Source organism: Carassius carassius, chromosome 20 (genome assembly GCF_963082965.1).
Source record: "Carassius carassius chromosome 20, fCarCar2.1, whole genome shotgun sequence".
Taxonomy (NCBI): Eukaryota; Metazoa; Chordata; class Actinopteri; order Cypriniformes; family Cyprinidae; genus Carassius; species Carassius carassius.
Window position 1 is genome coordinate 22,082,700 of NC_081774.1, and position 23,364 is coordinate 22,106,063.

The window sequence follows — 23,364 nt, forward strand, 5'->3', positions numbered from 1 at the left end:
GGACCATGAATCACAGAGCTAGAACAACTGTGATTAAAATCACATTAAGGCTATTGATTCAATTTAAAGCGGCGAATGGAATTGTTTTTATTACCTTTATTATAAGTCTTCAGAGGAACACTGGTTTCAACTTTTGTTAACACGGTAAGTTAGAGATGAATTTTGAAAGGTAGCCTATTTTATATTCAAGTTATAACCATTTTCTTTATTTGGGAAAACGTTTTGACACAAATTAGCCTATTATCGACGCAATAGCTCTAAGCAGTTATTGTTACTAATGTTATTTTTATAATTATCATGATTATTGTTACTTTAACTGCTAAGCCGGTCATGGTCATTGACTTTGGTTGTCATTCCTCTCAGGATCATCTAATGAGGTGCTCGCAGAGAGAAAGAGAGAGAGAGAGAGAGAGAGGCTTGGCCACGGAGGGAGGCGCCTCTCCGTCTTTTATCGTCTTTGAAGAGTTTGTTCTCTCGCTTTTAGAAGAGGACATACCCGTGAGAAAGTCAGTTGCTAGAGAATTATGCTGCTTTAAAGAAGCGCGTGTGGATTTTACCCGCGAAGATAACGCTCAGCTGCCTACGAGAAGAGCGAGGTTGTAAGGATTTGGATCGCTCAAGCGCTCAAGTAGTCCATCAGGGAACGCACGGTAACGCGCATAAATTAAACTTCCTATCACATCGGCTTTTAACTAATAGGGTTATAGATTGTCAGTGGCTTTGGATCTGATTCAGACCTATGTAGTATGTCCCCTCGGGCAATAAACATTAGAGGACTGGTGTGTAATTGAAACTTTTACTAGGCGGGTATCACCAGGTGTGGTCTGAGAGGCATTGTGACCTACCTGTCATTCTGTTCTCACTGCCTGCTGAGCGTATTCTCGCAAATGGTTTAGCTTTGATCCATTTTTCATTTAGAGATCAACTGGGGGAAAGCTGTCAAATATTGTTTGTTGCAGGAGAAATTGTATTTTCGTTATCAGCATTTTGCGTAAATAGTGAAAGTTGGCATTAAATCCTTCTGGTTAAGTGAAAGTGGTCTTCACTTTTAAGATGTTTTAGTTCGACTAAAGAGTATTTTTCTTTGGGTAAAACGTTCCGCAGTGTGCACGTATTTAAATTGTGTAAATATTTAATTTTATTCTCTCTAAAAAAAAAAAGAGACCACTATTTGCATTAAACAAAACTGTCTCTAACAACAGACTTATTAAACTTTCTTTCTTTGTTGCTGTTAGATTGATTTCATGGATAATTAAATAAACTAGTTAATATTCTATGTTTAACATCTCAGAAAAACATGTAAAGTATGAGTTTTTTTTCCGAAGTGAGCTGTACTCCATTCATTCAAATTATTTCAAATAATTCCGGATTCCACTGAAGGCTTGCATTTCATTTCTTTGTGCACTGATTTCCATTTCCAGGACTGTCCTGCTGGAATCTTTGCTTTCAGACCAGACCTGGGCTCCCGCCGCACCTACCTTAATGACATGTCCATGTGTGTTTTTGCATAGCTTACATGCTTTGTATTTAATTTTGCCTCACTGTATCTAGAGCAGTGGTTTTCATTTGGGGTCTTGGAGGAGCCCAGTACTGCATATGTTCGTTATCTGATACACCAAATTCAGGTATTGTAGTTTCTACTGATGAGCTGATGATAAAAAATCAGGTGTTTTCAATAAAAAACATCTCCCAAATAGGCAGTGCTGGGGTCCCCCAGCAGCATGATTGAGAACCACTGACACAGAGAGGCAAAAACAACATACTTTCATTTAGTCTCATGAATGTTTTTTTCTTTCTTCTTCTTTCCAATTCTTCTGTCACTCTTTTGTTAGTTGACCTGGCTCTCACCTCTTCATGTCATGATCTTTCAAACCCCCAGCATAGATGTGTGCACATGTGTTTCCATGTGCACGTTCCCAAACCTCAGAGCAGGGAAGGTTTAAATGATGACAAATTGATGCACCAGACAATACTGTTGGCTTATATAGAGCAACAAGATGCAGATATTTGGCATGCGTGATAAATAAGCTGGTGTCAGAATGTGTGTATGTGACCCAAATGTACAGTCTTGTTTGTAAGGAAAGTTTTGTGCTTAAGGGGGGAATTTTCCTTTTTTTTGAAATTCCTTTTGAAAAGGAATTTTAGGACATTTTCAGGGATGCAATCTGTTTTGCCTCTATTTTGTCCTGTTATAATCTTAACTAAATCAAGTGATTGACTACTATTGTTACAGTTACCTTGTGCATCTGTATACCTTCATGTGGAAATACATGGCCTGACTAACTTGCTCAAATTATAGATGTCAGACTCCTCAAATGCTCTATAAGTGACAGCCTGGTGCCAACAGGTCCTGTGTTGCACTACACTGCACCGAAGTGTCATTGATATGACTACGCTTACCTAACATTCAGATGATCCACAGTTTCCCCCTTACAAAGTAGACTGAATGTCCTCCCCCTTGTGGTTACCAAAATAATAATCAAAAAACAATTTATTTTGATATATAGCTCCATTGTTCCATTCCTCATACTCTCATACACTCTTTTTTACACAAATTGTTCATTTTTTGCCCTGATTGGGGCACGAACAATATCAGATCTTGTAACTGTTTATATCTTGATCCTTGAATCAGTCACTCAGATTATTGCTTATACAATCAAACCAAATTTATAAATGTGCACAACAGTTTTACCAAGCCTGACCCCTGGTTTTTGCTTAATTGTTGGTGTTTTTGCCAGATGAAATGCATGTACACTCAAGACTTCATTCATGACACTGATGAGGGATATTACCTTTTTCTCTTTATCTGAGCATCTCTTACCAAACTTCTGATAGCGAAGAATGTTAAGTGGACTTATTGTACACCCATGTTTGTGGCTGGAAGCAGTCTTTAATACAATAAGCTGTATTCTTCCAAATTGCCAGGTCAGATGCATTAATCATGGTGGCGTCGGTGCCTTTGAAAGAGCGGGCCAGGTCATTACTCGAAGCCTGTCTGGGGCTCAACTGGGCGACATGGAAACGCTTTGGATGTCGTTAGTTCATCCAGACACACTAATAGCTGGTTTTCCCCCTCCCTGAGCTTAATTTGAACAAATGAGACGTAAGCTATACAGTATAAAGGCCTGTGAGGATGGGCTGGCCGGTTCAAATAATTACCTGTGGATTTATTTAGAAACCAAGAGGCTGCAAGAGCAGGGTTTAGGTTGTCTTTTACTCGGGTCAGTGGTTTAAGAGAGTTCACTGAGTGTGTAGGGTAGCTAAAGCATATAGCATGCTATCTGATTTGTATATGATACATGATTTCAATGATGAAGCTTCTCTCTTTCCAGCCACCAACCCTTATCTCAAGGGTAACTGTTCTGGCTTCCTTTTATAGAGTATTTAGTTGCTGTCTCGTTCTTTCTCTCTCCCTCTTTAGAGGTCGCTGTGACTGTTTAGGCTAAGCCTTAGGAGTGAAATACTATCTTCACCATTACCCTCTCTTCCCTAATTTATTCCCATTTAAGGACTTGTTCATCCAAGTGTTCTCGCTCTGTCGGTCCCTTTAATGTATTAAATCTGGCTGTTTTTGGTTATCAAAGCAAAAGGCAAGACATTTTAATGAAGAGAAGCTAAAGCTGTTTTCTAGGATGGGGTTCAGACAGGAAAAGACATTAGCTACTGCATCTGAACTGCACGCCACAGAATTTATGAATCTGGACTATAAAGTTTGTACTCTAATAATCTTACAGATCAAAGGTATATCTTGGTGCCACTGCTAGCTGTCAGCTCAGATCATCTTCTCAAATTTGCAAATCCCAATCTTGACCAACTTCATACTGGTTCTTTTTATAAAATCAGCCTGTTAACAACGTTTTTCCAGGTGAATTAAATCTAGAGAAACATTACTAACGTAACATTTTGTTTACCAAATTTGTAAGGGGAGTGAAGTAGATTTAATATATCACTGATAATAAGACAGATTTTACTGCTGCACATCAAACTAGAAATACTTTGACAACAGGCCTAAATGTATTATTTCTGATTATTAATGAAGAAGATACTTATTTCTGATCATCACTCCAAAGTGAGCACTTTTTTCTTGTGCTTTAAAAAGAAAAAACACATTTGAATTGTTGTTTTAATTTAGCAAAATAGGCTTTTAAAGATAGATATATCAATATTAATAAAAATCTGGCTGATAAAGATAAACTGATTATTTTAAAGTTATGGCTGATTATAGATGGCCAATATTAAAATTCTGGGATTTTTATATTTAGATTATTTAACTACTTTAACTACTAATTTAAATGGATGATTAAATACAATGCATTCATTCCATACATACATACATACATGTTTTTATTTTATACTTCTGTTTAAAAGAATCCGCATGTAAATACATTTGTAATTGTTTCTGTAGTTACATCTATAATTCAGTTACAGTTATAAATAGTGAAAATTGGCATTAAATCATTCTGGTTAAAGTGAAAGTCTTCTCCTCTTTAAAGATGTTTCAGTTCAACGAAAGGGTCTTTTTCTTGTCTAACCATAAAACAAAAACTGTCCCTAAACGTACTCATATCCCACCTCAGTAGCAAAACATACATTTTATAATACAACATGAACACAGTAAGTACATTGTATCAAACCTTTTTTGTCAAGTTGAAGATACTTAATCATAAATGATGATGAAATGGGATGAAATACTATACTTTTTTGTCTAAAAGAAATCATTTTTAATTTATGCAAATTTATTTATTTAAATTATTTGTAAACATTGTAAATTATTATTGGTTTTAAAAATGAACTTTATGTGACTTTTAATATAAAAATAGAGGAAATGACAACAACTGGATTTCCAACACCAGTAGCTAACCCCATATGTTTTTGCTATATTGTGCATCTCTACTTCAAAGGATTAATGCTTAATTAATTCATTTTCAAGAACAAATCTATTTGGAGTCATTTGAAATCCCTATCAAAAAAGCTTTTCAAACACGTTTTGAAGTGAGACAATAAAAACAGCTAAATAATAGCAATAAAACAATGAGCTTAATCTGAGCCATTTGTATTCTGCTATATGTGTGCATTCATGGATGTCTGTAAGTGCTTGACTGAGCTGTTTGTGTGGTCCGCGCCTGTGCCTCAGTTGAGGATCTGGTGAGGAAGGGACACGCTCTCGTGCTCTGTCCGACAAGCTCGTGATGCAGCCGCGTGGTGTGGAATGCAAACAGTGGCCACTGTATTTGCGTAGCAAAAATAAAGCATGCCAACCAACCTGCCTCTTTTGTCAAGCCTCACAGCCTCTAGCTTGAACACTGCTGATTTCATTGCTGATGTACCGTGAATTCAGGAATTTAGTGCCGTAAGAAGTCAAAAGGGAACGACCCAGGACGTGTGCACATCAATGATGTTGATTTGACTGCGTCATTACTGTGTTGACAAATGAAACTCATTAAAAGTTATTTTCAGATTGAATATTACAAGAGATGCAATAAACACTAACTGACCTATCATTGATTTTTTTTTTTATTTATTGATTTTTTTTTATATAAAGATATTCAAAAGAGGGTTTTCACAGCAGTGCTATGAAAGGACCATTCTGGGTTCCACAAATACTTTTTTTATATTACTATTATTAGTGTAAAGAACATTTTTAAAAACTTTTTAAGATGTGAAAGGTTCCTTATGGAACTGTTGATGCCAGTAAATAATCTTTATTTGTGTTTTTTAAAAAGTGTCCTTATTTTAGGCACATCCAAGTTTGCTGAGCACCGATGTGCATATTTTATTTTTGCCATTTGACGTTCAGGTTTTTACTTCCATTACACACTACAATCTATGACTATGATTATACACTGCTAGAATAAGAAGTCTTTTTGGAAACTTGAATCCAACATAAAACTTTCTTCTAAGAGAGAAACTGAAAGCAGCAGAAATGTAAATGATGGATCTTTGCAATTAATGGAAGTTGTTTTTGCTATCATGTTCATTCAATGACATGAATGGTGGTCTAAAAACCACATGTGTTCACAATCCAATAATCAGCATGTTTTTTTTCCCCCTTGGATCCTGGAACAAAAGAGTAAAGGGTTTCAAACAGGTAATGCTGGTTTTCTTGGCAGCGCACACTCTCTTCACCTCTCCAGTGGCTGGACTCTGACAGTAATGAGAATTTACCTTTTGCCAGAGAAGGATTATTGAATTATACGCTTGGATGTCACGCACTCAGACATGCAGCGATTGAACTCGGGTTCTGGAGCATGAGCACATTAAAATGTCATAAAACCAGTGTCTCGGATATCTGCAAATAGCCAAAATGCAGTCTGTTGCAACAGGTCCAATACATTATATACACGGGGCATACGTAATAAGTACTGTTTGAAGGAATGACCTATGAACTTGAAAGGGCATGCACGCTGCTTGCTCTTCACGTGCCAATATTGGATTGGAGGTTGAGGCCTATGGAGTTTAGCGCTCCGGAGGGAACATGGATAGATATATTACACACACCTCACGGCTGAAGTTCACACCCCCAGATAAAAGCGTGTCTGGCAATGATCAAGCAGGCCGAGCTGGTGAAGTGTACTTTGCATCTCTGCTTTCACCAGGTGTCTTTTATTGGCTGGCTGATTTAGTGTGGCCTATCCCACACCACTGCTCCTCATCATTAATGACAGGTAGACCTGGCACATCAAACACCTCTAATGGTTCTGTCCGAGGGGGAACAACCCAGGAGGAGCAGGCAGTGAAATAATACAGGGGTCTCTCTTGAGACTTGCCTATGTTCTAAGTTGAGTCCAGTCTAGACAGTTTACAGCTAAACTTCTGGGCTGGGTATAGTGACACAGATTTTACAGTTCTGTTTAACTGAGATTCACAAGATTCTGATTTAATTAAGTTCTGATTTGATCCTATATTGACCTTTTCAGATGTAAATAGTCTATATATTGAAGAACAGTTAAGCTGAAACACTGATGGAGCAGTTACATGAGATCTGATAAAAGTTTTACTGTACTGTACTGTGAGCATGCCTTCTGGTGTTCATTGTTGTTTATTTTGTGTTATAACTAGTAGAAAAGAGGAAGAGACAATCGGTTCATGACGGTTCTGCCACTTGATCTGTCACGCCACATTAAAGAGCACCAAAAGCATTTATTGTTTGAACTGCATACGTTGTTTCACATCAAAAGTAACAAAACACGATGCACACTACAAATAATGTTTTGTTAAGTTTTGTTCACACATCAATTAAATGGCATAGACTAAAAGATATATTCTTGGCATTGAGAACTGATTAAAATCAAGAATTTGCTGTTTTTATTTACTATTTACTTCATTCACTTAACGTGTCAACATAACTGGTTAAATATCATAATTAATAAATCATGTATTTTAATCATGTATTTTTATGGTGTATATTCCCACCTCACATCACAATAGTCAACACACACCAACTCTAAAATGACAGCCCCTCATTTGCATCTGCCGTCTGGACTGAGTAGTTTGCATCCATGTTAGTCACAATGACGCCACTGAGATCCTCTCATATTCTTCAGCGGTGGCATGTATGTGCCTGAGGGCAGGTTGTTGTGCATTTGAAGCATGCCTTTAATCAATGAGTCCCAGTACAGAGGCCGTCACCACCGCTCTGCAGTTCCTCAAGAGTCCCGTCCCTCAGGCTCCCTCAGCTCGCATGTTAACAGCCATGGTGCAGGAGACAGAGAGGGACTGGCCAACAAAGACACTGCTCTGGGCACTTAAACACAACCAGGTGCACCTCTAAAGGTGGGTGAGAGAGACTGTGAGAGAAGCTTCTTTCCCATGTAGGAAGGTTTGTACGTTTGGAGGGTTTGTTTCAGTCCCGGTTTTCAGTTCAACTGCACTTTCTTATGTGCTTTCGGGAACGAGTTTCCCTAATCTGAACCAAATCTTAAATCAAATGAAGAAGGTTCTTATGTCTCATTTGTATTGATGCAAATTAGTTGCCTTTAGGTAAATTGATTGCTTCTTTAGAGAATTGAATATGAAAATTAGAGCTGCTAATTACATTAACTGATTTTCCATTCATGACAAAGCTTTGCACAAACTAAAAAAAAAACAGGCTATTGTACAAACAGTCTTAAGGACAGTCTTAAAACAATCTCACTTTCATGAAGGATACAGAAAAAGTATGAAAAGATTTTTTTACATGTGCTGTTTCATTAGTGTTGGGCTTAAAGAAACACTGCTACTGAATCTACAATGTGAAATAGTGCAAACAGTGTAACACAACAGAATAATTAACTATTATGAGTCTGTTCTTTTAAGTCAATCAAAGTGTGAAAAGTGGGTTGAGGTGTTGTAAGTGGTATTTACTGAGCCAGTTATTTTTAGTGAATCAAAAGCATGCAGCACAACCAGTGTAGTCTGAAGCCTGAACTACTGACTATTATAAGTCGGCTATTTTAATTGAATCAAAGTGTGAGTTAAGTTGAGTTTTTCAGTGGATCTTATAAAAAAGTTCTTGGTGATTGCCAGGGTGTTGCTAGGTGGATGCTTTCATTGCCTAAATCTAAAGAGTCCACATCTAAGCAGTACTGGGGGTAATATATTACAAGTACCGCAAGTTACGTAATCAGATTACTTTATTATCTAGTAAAGTAACGCATTACTGTTTAATTTAGAGGGAAGTATCTGAGTTACTTTTTCAAATAAGTAACGCCAGTTGTTTTGTTTTACATGTCTTGACTGACAGGTCTCGTGTTGCCATGTTGTAAGAAATCAGAAGTGCAGAGAAGCTGTGTTAACATAATGTATTGTAGTTCTAGACTAAATATGACAATGTATTTACTCATCTCACCTGCACAAAAACCAGTTAAGTATTCCTCAAAATGAATAAAAACTGTTAAACTGCAAACTCTGAATATTATACAAACCTGCAATAATTAAATGTTAAAGGTGCCATAGAATGCAAAAATCACTTTTATAAGGTGTTTGAACACGGTTGTGTGGCCGCAGTGTGTGAAAACAACCAGCCTATAATGGTAAAAATCCACCCACTCAATGTTTTATAATACCAAATATCATAAACAGTCTCTCCACACTAGCAGTTCATCAGCAGACATCATACTCTGGAAAGTCCCACACATTTGTTATGCTCTCTGACTTATTAGCATATACACAGGCCTGAGTGAGAAGCAGCAGTTCGCCATTACTGTTTTCTTGCTGTAGCTGCTGGAGGCACAATGTCAGTGCCAAAGAGCTGTTAAAAGTGCTGTGTGTTGGGATGCACCAACGAACATAGGAGTCTCCATAGACCGCTGAGGACATGTGGTTAATATAATTTTCGAAGGAAATATCCTGGGAAAAAACTGAAAAGTCCTATATGTTTGTGCTAACATTTTATGCCGGACTGCCTTACAAATGTGGGTCAGTTCAAGTGCTGGAGTTGTGCAAAGATTGCTTCTGATAGAGGGATCGATACCAACGCTTTGTGTGCAAACATCCAGACTCCAGACAAAGTAAGCATCATGCATCATGTTTTCCAAAATAGCTTCTTGGCTCACTGTAAGGGCTAATGTTGCTAAAGCTACCATTGTATACATTTTATACCTGTTTTCACTAATGCTGCCTTCATGTTCTACCAGAATGATCATAAATAGGAATAGGAATGTGGTAGTTAAAAACTGCATTTGAAAGCAATGTGAAGTCACCACCAGTTTGCTTAAACAATTTGCTTAAAGGCATAGTTTACCCAAACTATGCCTTTAAGCCCTCTGTGGGAGGGTCAGCTCTCTGACCCTCCCATAGAGAGCAAGGATACTTACACGATCAAGGCTCAGAAATGTAGCAAGGAGATTGTTAAAATAATCCACGTGAAACATCAGTGATTCAACCGTAATTTTACGAATTTACGAGAATACTTTTTGTATTGTATAATTTTTTCAACAATTCGTCTCCTCTGGTGCCATTTTGGAGAGTATCACATACGTAAACAACATATGCTGTTCTGTGTCAGCTGTGCCAGCTTGTTTCCTCTTTGATCTGAAAATAAACAATGTATACACATACATAAATTGTATACGTTGTTTACGTATGTGATACTCTCCAAAATGGTGCTTTATGGTGTGGAGGAGACAAATTGTTGAAATTTTCTTCGTAGAATTACGGTTGAATCACTGATGTTTCACTTGGATTATTTTAACAATGTCCTTGTTACGTTTCTGAACCTTGATCGTGTTAGGATCCTTGCTGTCTATGAGAGAGTCAGAGAGCTCTCGGGATGCATAAAAAATATCTTAATTCGTGTTGAATGAATGAAGGTCTTACAGATTTGGAACAAAATGAGGGTGAGTAATTAATGACAGAATTTAAATTTTTGAATAAACTATCCCTTTAAAAAAGTTTTTATATGGTTGATTTGAGATATCATTCATGTCTGTAGCATAAACTGTGTAAGACAAGTCATGCACTGAAGATGAATACTTATGGTGGAATTTTAGAATTAACCCCTAATGTCAAGTATGAGCAATAGTAATAGGCATGCCTTCCAAAGCAATAGCCTCTTGCTAATAATTTGCATAACAGGTGTGCATTTGTTTTGTCATAAACTATTTCCATTGCTTATCTAGCTGTAACTGCCTGCTGTGTTTTTGAGGGGCAGGTAGTGCTCTTATCATAACCTCTGGCCTGCACCCCCAGCATGCCATCTCAGCTTACAGGAAGCAGTGAGGTGGGGGGTCGTCAGGGAACGAGAGGCCAAGGGGCTTATTTAGAAAATGACAGCATGAAATGAGGCACACAGACCCCAAATGCTGAGCAACCTATTAGCCAGATTGCACTTCCATAGTCTGCAATGGATGGATTTCTGAATTCTTGTGGTGGAGTCGGTCTTGTTTCTCTTTAGGTGTCTGATATTAATTTGCTTGTTACGGTCAGCCGGGTTTTTCTACATTAGGTTTATACATTCAGCTGGATGGAAGCTGAAGAGTGAAGGAGGGAAGCCAGCCAGACTGTAAGAATTATTTTTGTGGTCAGGAACACAGATGTGTACGCTCACAGAGTCACAGCCATAACACATACACACGCACGCAAACCATTTCTAAACAAACAATCACATATGCAGCTCAGGGCGTATGCTTATGTGTCGCACATGATCAAAGCAATTATGGCAGTTTAGATGAAGTGCCACATATTTAAAGAGATTCAGATATGTATACAATTACAATTAGAAAATCATCAGAATACAATAAATCTTCACACGTAAACAATGCTTCAATTTTAATGCAACACATGCCGAAGTTAGAATGAGGGTAGAAGTCATATTTCAATAGGAATCCATGTTGTAAAACCTCTTGACAGTATGTCCACATTCATCTCTGGTCATATGTGGTCTTTCTCAGCTGAAGTCGGCCTCCAGAGATGCCATAAATATGTCCTGAAGCTGTTGAAACTGGGTTCATATTTATTTGGTTGGATTTAGAAAACATAAATTCTACATTTGCCTTAAGCAGCCAATAAACCAAGATGACTGAAGATCTTAAGATACAGCATTAGACATCTTTAATGCTCCCGAGGAGCACATGAGATAATACTTTATTTTTCATCTTTGAAGATTTAGTAAATCATTCAAGAGAGTCCAAATGGCTTCCTACTGCATGAGAAAAGCTTAGCAAAAGATCCTCTGACCCTTAAAACTTTACGATGATCTTTCTTTAACATTACGAGATTTGGCAGAAAATGGTCCAGAATGAATAGAACAGGTACAATTAATGTCCAGCCCTAAGTAATGTGATTTGAAATTAGAGTAGGCCTTACATTTCCTAGCTACTTCCAAAATGGAGGCTTATATGGATAGTTTCAAACAGAAATTAAAAATCTGTCATCATATACCCTCATGTCATTCCCAACCCAAATGGCTTGCGTTCTTCCATTTAACACCAAGTCAAGTCAAGTCTCCTTTATTGTCAATTCTTCCACATGTACAGTACATACAGACAGAGAATTTAGATTGCGTTACTCTCAGACCATTGGTGCATAAAGATAACACTAACAGTAGAACATTAAATACAGATAAAATATAAAGTACAACTATACAAATATACAAATAGCTCATGCAAAAAGCAAGATAAGTAAAGCAGCACAAGGCACATGACAGATAGAGTGCAACCAGTGAAGTAAACAAACAGTGCAGATATAATGATTGTAGTGCAAAGAGCTTATTCAGTCTGATTAAGGTGTGAAAATCAGTTCTTTACTTAATCTGACAGAAGGAGGTAGTTGAATGAGGTCAGTTAATTGCTGAATGAGGTAGTGAGCAGACCAATGGCACACAAAGTGTCTGGTGCAGGTCCCAGTGTGTTAGTGGGGGTTCAGAGTTCAGTGGTGTATGGGGAAAAAGAGGGAAGCAGGCCAAGGTCGGGAGGGAGTTCAGCCTCCTGACAGCCTGATGAATCAAGCTGTTCTTCAGTCTGCTGGTGCTGGCCTGGAGACTCCGCAGTCTCCTCCCCGATGGCAACAAACTGTGTGATGAGTGGGTGGGATCACCTGTGATGCAGAGGGCTTTATGGGTGAAACGGGTTCCGTAAATGTCCTGGAGGGAGGGGAGGGAGACACCAATCTTCTCAGCTGCTCTCACTATGTGTTGAAGGGTCTTCTGGAAGGACGCATTGCAGGTCCTATATCATACAGTGATACAGATAGTCAGGATGCTCTTGATGGTGCCTCTGTAGAAGGTGCACATGATGGGGGGCCGGGCTCTGGCTCTTCTCAGTTAGCGGATGAAGTAGAAACGCTGATGTGCTTTCTTTGCCAGTGCTGCAGTGTTGTCGGTTCAGGAGAGGTCATCTGTGATGTGCACACCCAGGAACTTTGCACCGTTGATGGTCAGAGGACCAAATGAGATTCAGTTAAAGTGGACTGGCAGCAGGCAAAGACGTCCACTTTCACTGTATAGAAAAGAGCAGCTTGGATATACATAGTATAAATAGGTATCAGAGCCATACTGTTTTTTTAATTTTTTTTATTTATCATTAATTTATTTGCCTAAATTGTTTGTATATTTTTCAGCCAGTACTGGATGTTCAATTGTAATCTGTGATAAAGTTAATCTTTACTCATAATTTAATAACAGTTAAATGTAATCTTCAGCAAATACCAAAATAAATATGTTTCTCCACATTATAATGTCATGCATAAAATTACACAATAGTCACTTAATATAGTTAGTTATGTGCAGTTGTTATAACTTCATCAGCATCAGCAGTACTAGCCACTTCACAGCAAGAACATGTTGTGTCTAACCATAGCCTGTAACCATGCTAAAATTAAGGCACATCCTCTTGTGGCTAATTGCTTTATTGCTAGTTAATTCTTGTAAATTGGTCTTAAGTGTGCCATCAGTTCAGTTCCTCCCGAAGCGGATCTCTCTGAGGTGAGTGAGAGAAAGGAATCCAGCCTCAGTCAACTCCACACAACTGGAACACTATGAAACTATGCCAAAATATAAGCATAGCATGGTCTGCTGTTTCGCCTGCCATCCCTTTTCCCATAGCAAACAACTGGTCTGTCCTCATCAATCATTTTTGGGTTGCCTTGTTTGACTGAATCCTGCTGTTTGAATGGTGTTAACTGAGACACTGTGCCCTGTTCCTGACCCTGATATAAATCAGAGCCCCCAGCACAGGTTACACAGTCACACACTGCAATGAGTCAATAAACATCTGCATTGCTCAGAGCTCTTATCAACCTCTCTGTCTCTCTGTGGCTTGTAGGACCCCCTTAGAGCATGAGGCTCCTTCTACATGCTGCAGTCTAACCACATCAAGAATGCTTTGACAGCTTTTGCTTCAAGGCTGTTTATTTGATGGACAATGGCTCTTTTTAACACTGTAGCTTTGTCCGCAGGCAAGTCAGCACCGGCTGTGCTCAGAGATCACACCGGTCTCTCTCTATAACAACAAAGAGCATGATTTCTAAAGGCATTATGACCGTGATGAATGGGACACCTTTGAATATACATTTGTATGTATGTGTATGTGTCACCCGCATGTTGCTGTCTCGAGTTTACATTGCCTAACTTGGTATGTACATGTACAACTGTAGGTTGCTGTATAATAAATCTATTCCTTGTTCTTTCCATGCAGGTGTGAGTTTGGTGGTAGCCGAGGAGTCGGATCAGAGCAATGCCTGCCATGCCATCAGTCACCGATGCACCTTGTCACAGGAAACGCTGGCAGGTGTGTATAAATGGACAAATTCTTTGCTCGGACATCCATTGATTCAAGTACCCAGGAGATGCTCTAATTACTTTGAAAAACTGTCTTTTCATTTTCTATCCACCTTTGCTTTGTTTGCTCAGGTGCTTGTATGGGTTGTCATGTCTCTGCTGCCCCTAGTGGCAGGAGGCAGGTCACGTTTTCGGGCAGAATCCGAAGCTGCGGTAGGATTTGCTGGGATGGAGGAGCTGCCATTAGAGGCTTTTCCAGATGCTCAGGAAGAGCTTGAGGAGGGCAGTGACTCCCCATGGGACGGTTTGTTTGGTGAGTTGGATGTCTGGGAATGATTTCCACAATGAATGAATTAACAACAAATTGTATAGTCCTGAACAGGTGATAAAATTAATTTTTCTTTTCGTCTCCATTCATTTCCGTCTCTCCCACAGAGCCATCTGTGCTTGTCGAGGATGACCAACAGCCAGCAATATGGGAACGTTCCCCCCGCTCACCGGACACTTCTGACATACAGACCAAAGGTGCACGCAAGAAAAAGAAGAAAAAAGAGAAGGAAGAAAAGAAAAAGAAAGAGAAGAGCAGCAGGGGTCAGCATAGCAGCCGGGACTGTCGTGTAGAGAAACGTGAAATGCGTGTACGGGACCTGGGCATGGGCTTCGACTCAGACGAGATTGTCCTTTTCAAGTTCTGTGTCGGGTCCTGCCAGAGGTCTCGTGGGAACTATGACTTGGCTCTGCGCGCTCTTCTGGCCAACGGTAGTCTGCCCAAGCGCACCGCCAGGAAGGTTAGCGCACACCCCTGCTGCCGGCCCACGGGCTATGAACCCGTCTCTTTCATGGATGCTACCACAACCTGGAGAACCATCAAGTCCCTCTCTGCAGCAGACTGTGAGTGCGTGGGATGAGGCAAGCTGAATGAGGGGAGGGAGAGCCTGACCTGCAGAAACGGTGCAAAGAGAGGAAAGGAGGAATCGGGAAGCCTCCTGGGCCATGGCTACAGAACGAGGTCGGGCGAGTTGGCCATGGTGAAGCGCTGTGAGGGAATTTGGTTTGGCTGTGAGTGATACACAACAAGAGCCTATGTATACAAAGTTTCATCACACCAAACCTCGACAGAAAGCTTGAATGACGTTAGAATACGATTCGACCAATTCCAAGACCAAGAGATGATGAGAGACTCTTTGGGCTCAATATGGAGAGAGTTTGAGGATGGAAGAACAGCAACTTTGGTTTGAATGGCTCTATAAACAAAAACTACATGTTATAACTCGACGAGCATTTGCTTACCAGGAGTTTCATCAGACTTGGATACAGCGCGAAACCCTGTTTCATTTGTCAGACTCATTTGTTGATCCTGGATGTCAGTGCCCATTTTCCTGGCCTTCAGTCTGGCATGTAATATTTCAGCCAGATTAGCAACATTTGGATCATTCATTATTAACAGCACATTATTGTGGTAATTACAATGTAATTGCACAAACATATGTGGAGTATTATTAAAAGTTTAGCCCAACAGAAAACACGCAGGCCAGTTAGTATTCCCCTTTCAGCTGGAAGCGCTGAAGGTTGATTGTATTTGCAGTAGGTTTTTCATTTCTCAGGATTTTTACATGAATGATATGAACTATTTTTCTAGCTTACATTTTTAATCCTTTTTAATACCATAAATAAAGTAAGAGGTATTAAAGGGTTCATGTTCCACGGGGCCAGTTTTTTGATGAAGTTGATAAAAGATAAAGTCAATAAAATATGTAAAGATAGGGACTGTGTAGCCCAATAGTTCAATGCAATAGTTTTTTCCTATTTATTTTATGCTGGTACATCAAATATCAATGTACAAATTACATGTTACAAAAGAAAAAAAAAATTATCATAAACATATGTATCATTAACATTTGTGATAACATATTATCATAAACATAGGTAAGCATGATGTAGGTCTAAACTATGTGAAATGATAGTTGGATTTAGCTACATACCAAACTAAAGGCCAGTTCTTAATTCATCTTGCTTGACATTTTAGCATTTATATATTGATTTAGTTGCACCATAGTTATTTGGCCTGACAGGGTTTTCCCCATTCAGGTTATCAACAACAAGAAATTAGCATAATGTGATGTCTACCAGACTGTGCTTTAGCAGGGTCATTAGCGTTCTCTTTTCTCAAGACAGATGATGACCACAATGCATTTGCCATTGTTTATTTTACTGTTACCAAATGGATGCCATGCATCCCTTAACATATACTGTACACTTAACAGATATGATATTTATTTATTTTTTTTTCATTTAAATTATTTATTTATTACCATGTCTACACATGTGTCTTGTGGATGTTTATATTTATTGTTTATACCTTGGCCTGTGTTCTTCAATCCCTGTCATCTCATGATGAACCAGCATGGATAACAACAAGGCTATGACGAAGGTCAGCTGCAAAGTATCACAGTTGCAGAAAAACTCAGCTATTTAACCCAAAGGTTTTCATAGAATAAGAAGGACTTGTAGATAACTTTGTCATGATCTGACAAAAGATTTCATTGGGTGCTTTTCTGTGTCCTCTAAGGGTCATAAAACTCTCAGAGCATTTACTGGGAAATCTCAGATTCAATTTATGAAAAGGAAATTAAAATCGTTTTCTTCCAAAATACTAAGGATGAGGGGGAGATGGATTGTTTTCTGGCTAGTCCATATGTCTGACCAATCTGCTGACCTTAAAAGAGTCCTGATGTTTCGATAATAAAAGCTGCTCCGAAATGACATCTAAAAAATATTGTTTTAAAAAGCTGACAACAATAAATAGCTTTGCTTCAGTATTTTACATGTTTTATTTATCAATTATAATTGTTGTTGGCAAAGTTACTCTTTATTTTTGTACTTCACATTTTCTGTACAGGAATAAAGCTGTTTATACATAATGTGAATTAAGATTCTCATCCTTTCATTTAGTGGCTCATCTTTCTGCAAACTCTTTCAAGAATGGTTAAAAACGTTGAGTTTTGGGTACATGACATGAAATGTTCTCTAGCAATGCTGATACTAATGATGAAGGATAACTAAATGCACATTAAACAACGCCTTAAAAATCTTCAAAAAGTTAATCTGCATCACAGTGCTTTTCCCTCTATTGACCTCTTGTCTCAGTTCAGCTAATGGCAATCATCAGGTAGTCAGGTAGACTGCTTGGAGACATGTATGTACATTATAGGACCATTAGGCCCTAGGTGAACCTCTCATCTGCTAAAGTGCAAAGAACGTTTCCATCTGTTGTCGGGCTGCTAATGAGCACACCCCTCACAGCTCAGCCTGGCTGTGGCTCAGGGGCCTCTGTGCGGTGAGTCTGCACCTCTCTCACACCGTGGGTGAACTTAATTAACAGGAGATTGGAGCCTCTTCTGCATTTTTAGGATGTGATAACTGCACTACTAGGACCAGATGCCTGCAACAATGTGATCACAATGAGTTGGAACTCTTCAGGGATTTTCTACCATCTGTAGTTAAAAGATTAGGAACCCCTTATGTTTACCCTCATGTCATACTAAATACATACTGTCTCCATAAAATCCATACGTTCTCAACTGCTTATGTTAACAATGAAAGAGGTTTGTAAATCGTATTGTCAAGGTCCAAAAAGGATGTTCCATAAAACGTAGTCTACACATCTACAGTATATTCCAAGTCTTGAGTGAGAAACAGACTGATGTTTGCATGCTTTGATTATCTTTTATTATTTGATTAAAAGAGTGGCCTGGATTTTATTCAAAATTTTGTGACAGGAGTTAGTATCAAAGAGCTTGGACAGATTACATGACGTAATTGAAGATGTCTGTCTACCACTTCAGGAGCTAATGTAAAATTTGATTCATTTAATCATTTTAGTCAACGTTTTAGTGTCCGTTTTAATAAACTATTTAGTATTGACATCTGCTGGTCAGTATAAGCAACAACAATGCTTAATGGTCAACAGTTTATGTCTATGTTCAAACAAACTGTATCCAGGCTTTTGATGGTAGAATTAACTACAAATAAATAACACCAGGCCTATATGTTCTACACATATATTTTCCTCCGCTAGGCATTTTTTGTCACACATTTAGAATTGTGATCATGTCTGTATTTATATGTAGATTGCCATAATGGAAATCTTTGGTAGAGTCTACATCTTTTCCATATGTGATATGAACATAAAGTCAGATATACAACAAGGCTACAAAATGACTTAATTTACAAAATATTTCTTTCTAGACATCCAACATGTACCTGATAAACTATTACCCAAGTATTTACTGCTATTATGGTAATCAGCTTTATTTTCTGACAGGTGGCTGCAGAGCTCTACATATCAGACAACAACTCAAACGAAAACGTATCAGTGAACACTGTGACATTCAGCAGTGAGTATTCTTCATGTCTCATTCAATAAGATTTCATATCCTGTCAGACAGAGTTACCGTGACAGACATGTTTGACCATAATGCAGTGCTGAAATCAATAGACATGTTGAGTACAAGGTTTCCATTTGCGTTAATAAAGGCTCATAAAATGATACTGTCAAGTTCCACACACACACACACACACACAAAATGTCCATGAAAGTAGTCCACACATCAATATTTCACATCATTGTTTTGTATAAGAAATAGACTGAAATGTACATCATTATTCACAAAAGTGAGCAAAAGACCATATTGTATAAAAGAAATACACTGTCCAAAAATTAAAGTTCTGTCATTATTACTCACCTCCATGTCGTTAAACCCCCTGTGAATAAAAATAAAATAAAACTGAAAATATCCTAGCTACACCAAATAGGGAAACTGAATGGTGTTATCATGAGGGATGTGTTTGACCACTAAACAGCACTGAAATCAATAGACATTTTGAGTCCAAGGTCTCCATTTGTGTGTTAGTAAAGGACTGGGATTGGCTGGGTTAAGATGACATGTGAATTCTACAATTTGACACACCGCTTTATTGGCCACAAACTCTTACATGGGAATCAAACATGTACATGGGACAGTGGCACAAAAATATCATGATACATTTGGTTTACACTGCCACCTGCTGGCATTTCGTACAGCCTCATATTAAAGCAGTCACATTTTAAAGGTGGTGTCATTTTTTGATACTGTATCCTATGCTATTAGTATGCACAAAAGTCAAGGGTTTGAATGTTATCATCGTCTGCTTGTATTAATTATTTGTAAATAATATTTACTGATGTTCTGATGTTGTGGATCAGCGGTTTATTATAACTTTACATTGTTTATTGATATTATAATATAACAATTAGGGCTGTCAATTATTATTTTTTTAATTTAAATAATTGCACGTAAATTACTATAATTACTATAAATGATTGCAAAATTTACGGGTTTTTTTTTATTTTTAATAAATGCCCTAAATAAACAATTAAAGGATTTTATATTGTTGTAGACAGCACACTGAACAAACAAAAAAATTTACTTTGAAATTTCAATATTAATTCAACACACTGTAATCTATCTGAAATATGTTTCTGGCCTCTGCATCACACCTTGCTATTTAAAGGGATAGTCCACCACAAAAATCATAATTTATTTACCCTCAGGCCATCCCAGATATATGATTTCGTTTTTTTTTTTTTATGTTTTTGATCTACTGTGCTGTGTTTTAAATGTGGTTGTATGGACTAGATAGCTGTTCTTGTCCAGTGCCATTGTGTTATTTTCCCTCTTAAACAAAACCTTTGTATGTCTGCAGTTTATTTCACTTTGCATTGAGAAGTTCATTCAATGTGATCAAACAAGATCTCTTGTTACTACTTTTTTTAATGCCTAAGTGCAAATTTAAGTTGTTGTTTTTTACCCATTGCTACTCTCAATCTGTGAATAAATATCCCTGTGTGTATTGCCCACTAGTCTGGCATTTCATAACATGTAACGTCCTTTTTGTTAACTTAATTTTATTTAATAACAAGTATTTGATTGTTATCGTAGATGTTTTATCTTGCCTTCAGTTGTGAAGTGGTAATACTTTCCCTGTCTGCTGCATTTCATGACATAGGATAGTTGCTAGTGAAGAGCTATGAACCATGCTCATTCTTGTGGTGCCTTCAGTCAATATCCTTGACATAATATGGCAAGATTTTCCAGTGCTTATGATGTCAAAAAATAGCTTTCCCTTGGTTTCATGTGGAAATCTCTGTGGACTTGGAGAAACACAGCAGAGGGCTTGATTACTTTTCACCTTTTTACCACCTTTTGCTCAAATGGAATATATTCATGTTCATCTGGACTTTTCCAAAATGATGATTAATGGCTTTGTAATAAGCATAATAAGAATGTCAATACATTAATTTAGTACTAAATACAAGATTATTGAAGATGGTTCTTTCATAATATAATTACTGTTAGTCGCAAATTCAGATGAATCAGAGAATTGGGATATTATTATAAATATAAATATTTATCAAGCACCAAAACTTTGAGTTATTGAGTTATCATCTTGAATTTGTAACACCTAAATATTTGATGCTGCAAAAAAATAAATAAATAAATAAATAAAAAAATATTGGGTGACCACAAATTCAGCCAGAGCTGTATCAAAATTGCTAGTATTTGTTGGTCAGTTGTACTCTTGTATGTGATGAATATAAATTGCACCTTTAATAAATTGTTCACAGTTTTACAAGACACAGTCAAGTACAACCCAGCATGCAGCTTGGCACAGCAACATATCCATATCCACACATAAAACACACCCATGTTATCTGACAAAATGTAGTGCCTCCGCTTATGGTTTAATCCTAAAGTTGGATCATTCCATATCTAAATAAAGCAAATACAGAGAATTATTTGTGAATGTAAACTAACACAGACAAAAGAACAAGTTTCTTTTTTTCACAGTGCTTTAAAGAATAAATCTAGACTAGCATCTAGGTCATTGTCTCAGGCACTTTTCTGATACACATGAACTAGGTGTACTGAAAGTGCAGGTTACTATTTCAGCCTTATTTTCTAATATTTGAGCGGCTGGTAGTGCCACAAGAGTCTTGGCAAGGAGTTTGGGGCTTGATGCTTCTTCATCTTCATCAAACCCCATAACACCGTTCTGCTTGACGCTGAATGGATGAAACTCAGCCAGAGCTGTATCAAAGTCCCATGCCTGGCGAAGGGTTAAGTCCACATAAGATTTAGTGTTCATACTGGTCTGTTTACCCACGTCGTTTCTACAGATGGCCATGCGCAACGACGCGTAACTTGTGTAATTGCTTTGAGCAAATGACGGAGGTGAGTGCTGACCATCCATCCAACCCAAAACACGACTATGATCCCCTTTCCTCAGTCTGATACTACGTTTGAGTCGTGTGCAACCCTTGGTTAAAAGGTTTTTCCTGCACAGAATATACACCCATGGATCCAGGATAGGGTTGAAGGAGGCGAATCTAATGGCCAGGAGATCACTGCGATAGTCTGGACTTTTGCCTGATGATATATAAGCCGGATCGTACAGTTGGTTGACAAAGATGCGCACCTGTTAAGTTGAAAAAAAGAAAAAAAAATTAATAAAATTCAAGCCCATTACAATTAGAAAAGATCACAATCACAGTGTCCATATTACAAATTATACATGTACTGTATATTGTCTGTTACTGTCATGTAACAATTAAATGAAAAGCACTTAACTGTTTCCCTTGCACCTTGAATACACATTATTACACAACTTTATTCTCTATTATTTATTTATTTATAATCATAATGATTTTTTTAGTCATGACTGTCAAATTTTCTTTAGATTTAGTAAATTTGCATTTGAATAACTGAGTCAAGCCATTCAACCACTGTCAAAACAACACATGTTCACCTGTTCATATAATCTTAGAGTATAATTAAGTCTTATTGGCTTGATTGACTGGCAGGATGAGATGAAAAATCTCCTACATTATATGAATGGCATAAGAACAAATAATATGAACACTGTCCACTATAGGACAGAATATCTCACCACTAAAGGGATGGAGCATATCAGGAACACGATGGTCATGAAAATTAACAGCCAGAACATCTGGATCTCCGCTGCAGATGTTAATCTGAATCTGCGCCTGGAGCCTGTGTGTCCGGATACCTCTGCCCTCACCATGCGACTCATTTTACTCATCCCGACCAGTGAACGACACACGGCGAAATTACACAGCACGGAAACGGCGATCAACAGCAGCATGAAACCTCCGTAGAGAAAAGTGTACGAGGCGCCGACGGTGTCCATGGCGCGCCAGTCCAGGAAGCACCAAGTTCCGGGAAAGTGTCTCGTGTGCTTTCCGAAACCAAAACTGGGCATGATGCACAGCACTATATTGGCCAGGTACGTCGCCATCAGCGCGAACCGAGCCATGGTCCGGTCCACATGCTGCGAGTAGAAGTACGCGTGGTTTATGGCCAGATATCTCTCCACTGACATTGCGCACAGAATAGACATGCCAGCCGAACCGAAAAACAGCATGGAGAAGGAGAAGAAATGGCACAGGAGCTCTCCGCCCGGCCACCTGCCCGCGATGTATGTGGCGATGACCACTGGACTGGTGAAACAGGTGCCCAGCAAGTCCGTGATAGCCATCCCACACACCAGAGTGTAGAAGGTGGTCTCCTTCTGCTCCTTTTTGGAGATGCAAAGCACAACGATCGCCACGAGGTTTCCGAGGACCCCGACGCCAAACATAGTGGCCGAAGTGATGAGAGAGCGATAGTCCAGACTCAAAGCATGAGACGAGTTGTTGGCTTCTGACACATTCAAACCCACGTTCAGCAGTGATTCATTCATTTCTGATAGGTTGACAAGTGCGAGTGCTTCCGCAAACTGAAAGTCTACACTTCGCTTTTCCATAAGTGTTTGGGTTCACGGAATCGCAGTTTACCTCTCTATGTGGGCTTGATTGGGCTCATAGGTGCATCACTGCTTTTATAGAAACCCACAGCTCATCTACACACTGTGTGATGTCAGCTTTAAACAGTGACGTCACCTGCAACCCCATGCTGCCAGACATAGCTAATAGTAAACGCAGGTGTGTGGCTCATAGCAAGTTCAATTCGGTGAGGAATTGCTGTAGTGGCAAATGTGTTGCATGTTTAAAACTGCATTACTTTGCAGATCAGTTTTTTTTCTTTCTCTATTGCTCTTTATTTCCAAAT

At 38.5% G+C, this 23,364-nt stretch overlaps 2 protein-coding genes and 1 long non-coding RNA gene across 3 annotated transcripts; 1 reads left to right on the plus strand and 2 right to left on the minus strand.

The window, feature by feature from the left end:
- Positions 1 to 407: 407 nt before the first annotated feature.
- LOC132096676 (neurturin) lies at positions 408 to 15,864 on the plus strand. Its single transcript, XM_059502200.1, has 4 exons — positions 408 to 650; positions 14,112 to 14,204; positions 14,327 to 14,507; positions 14,630 to 15,864. Exons 2-4 carry the CDS (start codon positions 14,151 to 14,153, stop codon positions 15,100 to 15,102), a joined length of 708 nt encoding a protein of 235 aa, XP_059358183.1. The 5' UTR covers positions 408 to 650; positions 14,112 to 14,150; the 3' UTR covers positions 15,103 to 15,864.
- On the minus strand, positions 14,629 to 19,026 carry LOC132096677 (uncharacterized). The gene is made up of 2 exons (XR_009422608.1): positions 18,940 to 19,026; positions 14,629 to 16,630 (listed from the first exon to the last, which is right to left on the minus strand). It is a non-coding gene; the product is annotated as an uncharacterized LOC132096677 (long non-coding RNA).
- Positions 19,027 to 20,877: 1,851 nt separating this feature from the next.
- ptger4c (prostaglandin E receptor 4 (subtype EP4) c) lies at positions 20,878 to 23,113 on the minus strand. Its single transcript, XM_059500928.1, has 2 exons — positions 22,184 to 23,113; positions 20,878 to 21,712 (listed from the first exon to the last, which is right to left on the minus strand). The coding sequence occupies exons 1-2, from the start codon at positions 23,057 to 23,059 to the stop codon at positions 21,119 to 21,121; spliced, it is 1,470 nt and encodes a 489-aa protein (XP_059356911.1). The 5' UTR covers positions 23,060 to 23,113; the 3' UTR covers positions 20,878 to 21,118.
- Positions 23,114 to 23,364: the final 251 nt, after the last annotated feature.